Raw genomic sequence first — 8,547 nt, 5'->3', positions numbered from 1 at the left:
TCAAGGGGGGGCTATGGGGGGCCGCTTGAGTTACGATCGGTGTGGTTCAGGCTTCTGTGGGGAAAGGCGCACTGCACTCGACCTGTAAGTCACAGTGGGATTTACAGTCATTTAGCTAGAGACTAGTAAGAAATTCGGATTATAAGGATACCCGTACTATATAAGACATGTTTTGAACGGACGCAAAAGTATCAAATGCAGGCACGGTAGTGAGATATATATCCATGACAATTAGAGTCAACTGGGACCCAAATAGAGCAAAGTATTATCATAATTTTATTTTTAAATCTACATGAACTTCATCAGTGAGGGTTTAATTTAAGTATTCTGTCGAGGTGTTAGCTCTCCCTCTTCGTGCAAAGAACAAGGCTAGTGGTGAAAGGAAAACCAAAATTAATATCAGATAGAGCTAATAAAATATTGACTTCAACGAACCGGCTGATTCAAGGCCATACTCTCGGGTAATACATGCGTTTAAATCATCACTAGAATTAAAGGGGAAATAACGATATACAGTAAGAATTAAAAAATAGCTCACCTGTTAGCGTTTATCGTTAGGCTAGGTCGTAGAAGTAGCCGTGGAAGGGTGACAGTGTCGCCGAGCTAAAATTTAGAGTCAGTAAATATTGCAAACCCGAGGTGATAGAATTGTAATGCAAAAAATAGTGCGTAGATGGTCAGACTGTTCGAGCTCGAAATGTCGTTTATACTTCATCTCCTCACGTTGTACGAAGGATTCTGAAAGTGAAGAAGAATGGATCATCACTCCACACAGTTCATTGGGCCAAAAAGGAAATTCAATGCTTACCAGAATGACCCTTCTACACTGCAGGCAAATCCCCCCCCGTGTCCCAAAATAACCCCCGGAAAGAAATAAGAAATGTAGAGCACCAATAACCACCGCATCCACTATTGAACAAGGAGAAGTTTTCTCAAGCAGTGCACACCAATCCCCATACCCGCGGCGCATCGATTTGAATGATTGACTTGATGACACCGACGCATATGGGGGGTAATCTCCCTCTTTTCCAGGAACCCTAGAGTTGTGAAGCAACAATAGGGGCAGATTTTAGAGGTTTGTGGCCAGAGCGAACTGGCACAGAAAAGCAATATCGATGCAGTCTAGACTTCGTGCAGGGACCAAGACCCGAAGCATCAGTGAAGCGTTGTAGGTCTCAACCAATAGGAGAATTGATGCCGCAGAGAACGAACCTATTTGAAGGATAGCCATTAGCAAGAGCAAACCCAACCGCCAAACTCAACAAATAGCAAGGATAAACAAGTCAGATATCGAAAGTATGAGTTAGGTCTTCATTGGGTTCAGACAATGTAGATAAGTACTAAGTAGATCATCATTCGGGCAAGCAAGAGCGAAGAAACTCCCAAGAAACTTACTCTGCAGGACTATTACCCTAGCCACTAGAGGTTGGGCCGGCCGAACCCAATTATTCCCTGTGCAAAACTAACTCGATACCTTCGAACAAGTCAGTATGGTACCGCTCGGTGAAAACTGGTTTCTGTGCCAATAGCGAAATAACAAAATGTCAGGAACCATAACGCATTAAACTGTTGCTTCATCGATTAACTCAGAAGTTATCGTTTATATTGTTTTGGGTAATCATCATCGAAAGGAAAGACGAAACAGGAAGTCAAGGGAAGGGCAATTAACAAACCCACAGATTGCTCGTGTCATGCGGAGGAGGCATCCAGGATTGTGCCCATTAACACCGCACCAATAGAATACCGGAGAGCATCGCCATCAGTTTGTTGCCGCTGATGGAGTTGGGTGGGAAACGATCAATGTGGGAATCGCAAATTCTTTTATAGGCCCAGTGGATGAAAACCCTAAGCCCTGTCTTGGCATTCTCCTCGCCTACAATTCCCTTGGCGTCATACCCTAGAGCTGCTCCGAGTGAGATGATATGAATTCTGGAGGTGTTCCTCCTATAAGGAAAAAAATAGATAATTATTATGATAGGAGGATATTTGCACTCTAACCAATTTATGGCATTACATACCTTTAGGAATTCTCAGAAAGGAAGATGTCCTTAACTTGGTTCCCAATGGCTCAATACAAGCCAACTCTTTCTAGACTCCCATCGAGCTACGCATTTCTCAAGAAGCCCCAGAGCGCATCCATAAAAGACAATCTCCGAAGATGGCGACCACGATTTACTAGATCCTCTTTCAAAGGATAAACGGAGGACCCCTAGCGAATTGCACCATTGAATGTATATGCTGTCAGGGGCAGCCGGGCCAACCAAAGGTTTCAAAAGGGAGAGAACATCTGACGATCCCATTCTAGAACATAGGCTGATTATGTGTAATTTCTAAATAGGCCTAAATCTTAATGCATTGTGCACCTTCTCACTCGCTTGCCACAGTCCCCATACCTGCTCAGTCCAGCAGGGTACTTTAAAAGTATGATCTCCTATAAAGTATAATATGCCTTCTCCCTTTCGGTCTTTTAGTCCTTAGTCGGGGAACGGGAATACGATACGTAGTTCGTCTTGCTCAATCTGATCGAATTTAGCACCAGAATGGAGTGCATAGAAGGTTGTCTCCCCATCACCCGCATACAGAGTCACGGTGGGCATTAATAGTAAGTTTGAGTGTGGTACTGGATGGATATAATATTGCCGCCCCCCTCCTTCAGCCCCTCTAGGATAATAGATAGCTTCGCCTATGCTTTATTTCTAGCTATCATACGATACGATGAATGGCAGCCAGATCCGCAGCAGCCCCTCTATATGGCCTGTTCTACTCGAGTACTCGGGCGCTCCTCTTTCGCCGCGTTTGTGGGGCTTGTTGGTGTACGGGGCCGTACATTACCTCCCCAGAGAAATCCACAAACAGCCAACCACCAGTTCCGAAATTCTTCTATAGTTGGTGAGAGAGAAGGTTTTAGTCAAGACACATTCCGTGTTCACGCTGCGGTGAATCCGATAACACAGTCCGGAGCACTTCAGTTCACTCTGGCACATCCGTAGTGAATAAGTCGCTTCCCTATTGTCGCTCGTTTCCCGCTAATCCACGATATTACGGGGCTTCTGAGGGATTTCGTCACAGGCGAAACCTGCACTTGTTGGTGTTGTCAGTCTCGTCAATATTTGTCTCCGGCCTTCATGGAATGCTGAAAGAAACAAACTCCAAACCTCCTTAGAGATTGTAAGGCGAGACTGTCCACAGTTCAAATCATGAGCAGATGAATCAAAAATAAACAACCGAATAAACAGATAACCAAAAAACGTGCGGATGGCCCTTCCTCTCACTTGGGTATCTCGTGTTGGATGGGGGGGGCAAGCTGTGGATTGGATTGAAGGAAGCTCCATACGAAAAATATATTACTAGTCTATTTGGCGCCTAAAACAGGAAGACAGTAATGTCATTTGAAAAGAAAAAAGGGGGAAAATTCCATGGACCCTAATTGCTCCTACATGCCTTTTTTTTTCACCTGTGATCTCAGTACCGTCTAGCTCCAGACAACCAGAGCCTACTTTTCCAGCTAACTTGATCCAAATTTTCTAGATTGGGAAAAGAGTCTTCTCGAGAAAGTGCTTGTATCATATTCGAGTACAATACGTGTTCTTCCGGTGCAATGATTTAACTGAGAAATGGCAACCGATCTATGATTTTGTTTTCACCTAAGCTCATTACCATAGTCTAAGTTGGAATCGCATCTTTAACGGCCCTCTGCAATGTGACTTCAAACTCGTTGGTGGAATAAAAGTAAGAAAAAAGTCCACAAAGGGATCCCTTACAAAATTACTAGAGGGATTACTTTTTGGAATTCTTCTCGAATGTTGAAAATTCAGTATGCCCGGATTTTCCAAGAGCCTTTTTGGTGATGGGCAAAAAGAGAAATCGTCAAGGTTAGGGTTACAAAAATTACTGGTATGATATCATAATATTATCATACATTTTCGTCGCGGGTTCGGTGAAGACTATTCGAGTGCCGTTCCGGTACTCATAGACTATTAGTTAGTCGACGATACCCGATTCCAGATTCTGTTTTTTTCTCGAGGAAAGAGCCTTTGAACCAGGAATAGTCTTGGCGCCAATCCTGCCTCCCACTATGACCCCTCATTTGGTTTCCTTTCCTCCTCCTCCCCCCACCTCATCTGAAAAACAGCGTACCCTACTTGGTCATAACATTTTTTTGCTCCCCTCCTCAAAAGCTGCCTTCAACTTAAGGATACGAATTAACAAAATTTTCGCATCATGGGTAGGTTCTTTCCCGTGGATCTGAAGTGGGGGGAATTAAAGCTAATAGCAGAGTTGTAGCCGATTTCCTTACTGTTGCGAGTATAAGCCTCCAAATCCCTATTCTAACGATAAATGCCTTCATGACACTTTTGCTGACAGCGTTGACGTACAGAGGAGTTTGCTGCCTGGTACTATAAAACGCTTGACGAGGGGGATAGATCCGGGCTCGGTATCGTCTATGTTAGCTTTTCCCCTTATGCACCCTGTTTCCCTTACGGGAACTAACACAGACTAGAGAGACCACTCCATGATGACTTTTGAGACCAACCAAGTCCAAGGGCTTGAAAATATTAAGGAGAAGCTTGGGGTAGGGCTAATATCCCTCCCCAAACGCGTCATGAATGTCTGACTTAGTGGAATAGTCTCTACCTTTTAGGAAACTGGTGCATCAGATCACTACTCTCGATGCTCACCCCAGTGCACAATCTGGCAGCATAATCGTTCTGATCACCGGGCAGTTGTTGGTTAGTCGCCTTATTGTTTCTTTAGCTGACGTCCTAAATACTCATGAATAATGGTGGACTCTTAGATCGATGACGGCGAACATCCTCAAAAGTACTCTCAGTGTTTCCATCTCATACCCGACGCCGGCACCTACTATGTTCTCAACGATATATTCAGACTTATTTATGGTTAAGCTCGGGGCGATGCTTTTTTCTTCAAAATCATAAATGTTTCGTCTTATTCTCTTCGTGTCGTTCCGCTTTTTTCCCCGTTAAGATACCCTTTCCCTATGAACTTCTTCTACTCCCTGATTTCCGGGGAATAGGCGTCGTGAGGGAATGCTGGGAACAAAATTTCCTTGATATTTCCGTAGGTCTTCCCTACCTAGCCCACTACGGCCTCACTATCGTTCGACGTTGCGTCACCGGTGGGGAACTCAGCTTGATAGAAACTTTGATTTCCTATTTCTCTCCTTTACCCTTTTCCTATCCCCTCGCCCCTGATAGACTGCCTTTCTAGAACCTTAGACAGGGAGCAGGCGAGGGTTCGAGCCGGAAGGAAAGGGGGAGGGGGAAAGTAACTCTAGGTGGTGGGAATAAATTTTTGTCCGTTTCAAGAACTGTGTGCTCGAGCGTATTGTGCTTGGGTATCATAGTGCCATAGTAAGGGCAGCCTGCTGGGATAGATTTGACATAGGGCGCGGCGCATACCGTAGTCCGCCGGAGACATTCGCTATTTCCAAATCAAAGTGCCACGCACAGTGTCTGCGTTGAGTGGGAGAAGCCCTTTGGAGTAAAACTGCTTGAGGCGGAACCCTAGAGCACGATACTATACTCTGATGTGGAGTGCCTGTGGAGGTAAATGGAAGGAACAAGCCAATAGTAATGATAGCGCTGCCTGAGAAGATGAAAGAAGTCCCAGCTGTGAGGAGGCAGTAGCTACGTGGCTACGCAAAGCTTGAGCCCATACTTGCAGTTCGAAATTCAATACCTCCATCCACTTGGCCAAAATACATAGAATGAAGTGAAATACTGAGATAGACTGAGTATTTACCGTTTATGTAGCTCGGAGCCCATATCTGGGGCTCCTCTCATATTTTGGAGGAGCAGTTTCCAGTCAAGCAAAGGGTCAGAAAGGGTCAAGTCACAGGGTTAGAATTGCTTGCCGTAGCATACTTGCACTCGTACTTTATAATGGCGGACCTGCCCAAATACATAGTCTCCGCTGATTGGCTTGTATTCGTACAAGTACAGTAAAAGTACTTGTACAATAAGCTATTATTACTAAGATTCGACCAATCGGCAGCGAATGTATTTGGACGGAATGTGAAATACTTGTATTCAAGTGTTCCACGATTGTAAGAGTATTCGCCGCGAACAAAAGGGGATCCTGGATAAGTCCGCAAAGGGATATCCGCCAAGACCTTTAGCCACAGTCTTACCGTTTACAGACCTCACTACGGAAGAAGTGAGAGGCTTACGGGAGCTCAGCCCAACACCGAAGGGAACACGAGGCACAATCATCAACGCAGGCCGGACCGACTTTAAACAAACATACGTACTCCACCACCCGTCACCCGTCACCCGTCACCCGTCACCCACCACCGCTCCTTCTCCTCCTTCCCTCGACCACCCAACCGCCCGTTACGAACGACTTTACGATAACGACCACTACGAACTAAACTTATAGACTTTTACCCGCTAAGATCGAAATAGAAACAAAACTGCGACGATGGGGATCGTGGAGAGTATCGGCTCAGAGTTCAAAACCAGGAACTTCAGTGAGTTACCGTGTCCCTCATGGCTGGTTGAATACGATGGGATCAGATGAGATGGGGTCGGATGGGAAGATTGATGGGGCTGACTGGAAATCTGTGTGTGATGCGCAGGTATATACGGTCAATGGTTAGAATCTTCCCGCGAGTAGAGCACGCAGGCAGGAGATGGTTCGCTGATCGAGTCAAATAGGACGGGCATCATAGCAATTCTACTTTGTATCGCCGTCGGCATTGCAAATGTTTTCCATGCTTCTCTCCTCATTATCTTCTCGGTCATTTGCTTGTCTGTTGCCCTAGTACTATTTACCCCCCCTTACCATTCCGGTTTGCTGACAAGCTTCTATCGTTTGCAGAGTTTCTGGTCTTCTGCTTATCTTCATCGAAATCCCACTTCTTCTGCGCATTTGCCCAACTTCAAAGAAATTCGACGACTTTGTGCGTAAATTCCATTCAAACTATGGACGTGCCGGTATCTACTTGATTATGGCTACTGTCCAGTGGGTCAGCATCGTTATCGATGCGTCTAGTTTGATTGCCGCAGCGGTAGTCTTGACCTTTGCTGGTTGTTTCTACGGTTTGGCTGGTCTTAAGGGACAAGAGTTCATGGGAAGCAAGACATTGGGTGGGGCTGGTGTCGCACAGATGATCGTCTAAAGGAAGCCAGCAGGGTGCTTTATGTAGAGGAGGCACGCTGGGCAGGCGATAAGGCACCAGGAAGGGTGTCGTATGAAATGTCAGGGGATGAGCGGATGTTCTTTTCATGAGTGTGGATGGGATTCGTTTTCTACTCTCTTTTTTCTTTTTTTCTTTTTTTGGTGATGGGACATGGATTTCTCTTTTCTTTCCTTTTTCTCTTGCTTCCCTTGCCCGCTCTTCGAATTACTCGATGGTGCGTTTTAATGAATTAGCGGATAGCTTTTGTCTGCTTCTTTTCGCATCTTTTCCTCGTTACCCGATCTGGCGTTCCCCATGCCATTGATAGTGGGGATGGAGCTATCATATCCCTAAAAGGATGAAAGGAAGGGCGTTCCTTTTCATCCCAAGGCGAGGGTCTCGAAAAGAAGAAAAAAGGTTAGGATAACCTCTGGCCGTGGGAGCTTCCTGCGTTGTATGTTTCTGGGCCATCTTGATGAGTTTTTCAATATTTCCTCCTCTTTGTTCTCTTCGGCCGGGCAGGCCTTTTTCCTCAATGTAAGCTACCGTATGTTATTGTACTTTTTTCTTTTAGCCCTGCCGAAAGCGCCATTATGTATTACGGCCCCAGATAGAAATTTTGGATGGAGAGCTCTGCACCCAGGCACGGTAGGCTATGTCTCAATATTTCTCTCGTGATAGATGCAAGTATTCTCTCCTGTCATATTGTGAGGGACCCATCCGCAGCGGTTGGAAATTCATTCTAGCTTATTAATAGCAAGTTCACTTGCCTCATTGCAATACAAGTTCGTTCATAGCTGTTAACTGTTTTTGCTGAAGAAAGTAATAGGTAATCAACATGTTCCAGACATTTCCCAGCTACCATCTAGTCTAAAGTTGACCGACTCCTTAACCCCAATATCTCCATGAAAACTTGAGATATTCCGATTTTATCACTATTAATAAGAAGAGGATTATCCACTCTGTCACCTAACTGAGCTGCAACTCCCATCTAAGCGGTGGTTGAAAATACTTTGGGGGGTTGAAGTTAAGCAATATTTTGTTCGCAAAAGAACACCGGCAACGGATGTCCTTTACCATAAGCTGGCGGGCTAAGAGTATGATAACCCACAAGTCAAAAAGGGGTCCGGGAATCACTCAAGCTTCTAAGGCTCCTTCCAGAAGTAAAACAATCGCCTTGTTAGCAACAATAATATGCCGCTCCCAGCCGATGGATGAGCAGTGCGTGCACACCACTCGGATCCAGAAGCCCTCTTTCGATCCTACTCACTGTTGTTGGTCAAGTGTGAGATCCCTGCTGGGCCACTGGAATAATGACTTGATCGGGGTTCAAGATCCATTTGGTTGGATGAGGGAATATTCTCATCAGCGTGTCCTCATTCGTAGGTAAGGAACTGTTTGCTGTG

General features: G+C 45.3%; 3 protein-coding genes; 2 read left to right on the top strand and 1 right to left on the bottom strand.

Moving 5' to 3' along the window:
• Positions 1-260: 260 nt before the first annotated feature.
• Positions 261-1,774, bottom strand: GSTUM_00005813001 (uncharacterized protein). XM_002837929.2 has 5 exons: positions 1,678-1,774; positions 1,396-1,572; positions 809-1,212; positions 539-603; positions 261-327 (listed from the first exon to the last, which is right to left on the bottom strand). Exons 3-5 carry the CDS (start codon positions 968-970, stop codon positions 303-305), a joined length of 252 nt encoding a protein of 83 aa, XP_002837975.1. The 5' UTR covers positions 971-1,212; positions 1,396-1,572; positions 1,678-1,774; the 3' UTR covers positions 261-302.
• Positions 1,775-4,075: 2,301 nt separating this feature from the next.
• GSTUM_00005812001 (uncharacterized protein) lies at positions 4,076-5,326 on the top strand (the record flags this gene model as incomplete). XM_002837928.2 has 8 exons in its annotated part: positions 4,076-4,133; positions 4,195-4,225; positions 4,285-4,305; positions 4,379-4,394; positions 4,417-4,446; positions 4,502-4,573; positions 4,629-4,730; positions 4,796-5,326. The coding sequence occupies 8 exons, from the start codon at positions 4,076-4,078 to the stop codon at positions 4,901-4,903; spliced, it is 438 nt and encodes a 145-aa protein (XP_002837974.1). The 3' UTR covers positions 4,904-5,326.
• A 983-nt stretch (positions 5,327-6,309) lies between these two features.
• On the top strand, positions 6,310-7,735 carry GSTUM_00005811001 (uncharacterized protein). XM_002837927.2 has 4 exons: positions 6,310-6,490; positions 6,599-6,614; positions 6,678-6,770; positions 6,841-7,735. Exons 1-4 carry the CDS (start codon positions 6,442-6,444, stop codon positions 7,139-7,141), a joined length of 459 nt encoding a protein of 152 aa, XP_002837973.1. The 5' UTR covers positions 6,310-6,441; the 3' UTR covers positions 7,142-7,735.
• Positions 7,736-8,547: the final 812 nt, after the last annotated feature.

The sequence above is a fragment of the Tuber melanosporum genome (assembly GCF_000151645.1).
Source record: "Tuber melanosporum whole genome shotgun sequence assembly, scaffold_21, strain Mel28".
In the NCBI taxonomy this organism is placed as follows: Eukaryota; Fungi; Ascomycota; class Pezizomycetes; order Pezizales; family Tuberaceae; genus Tuber; species Tuber melanosporum.
This window is presented reverse-complemented; position numbering and strand designations above follow the sequence as displayed.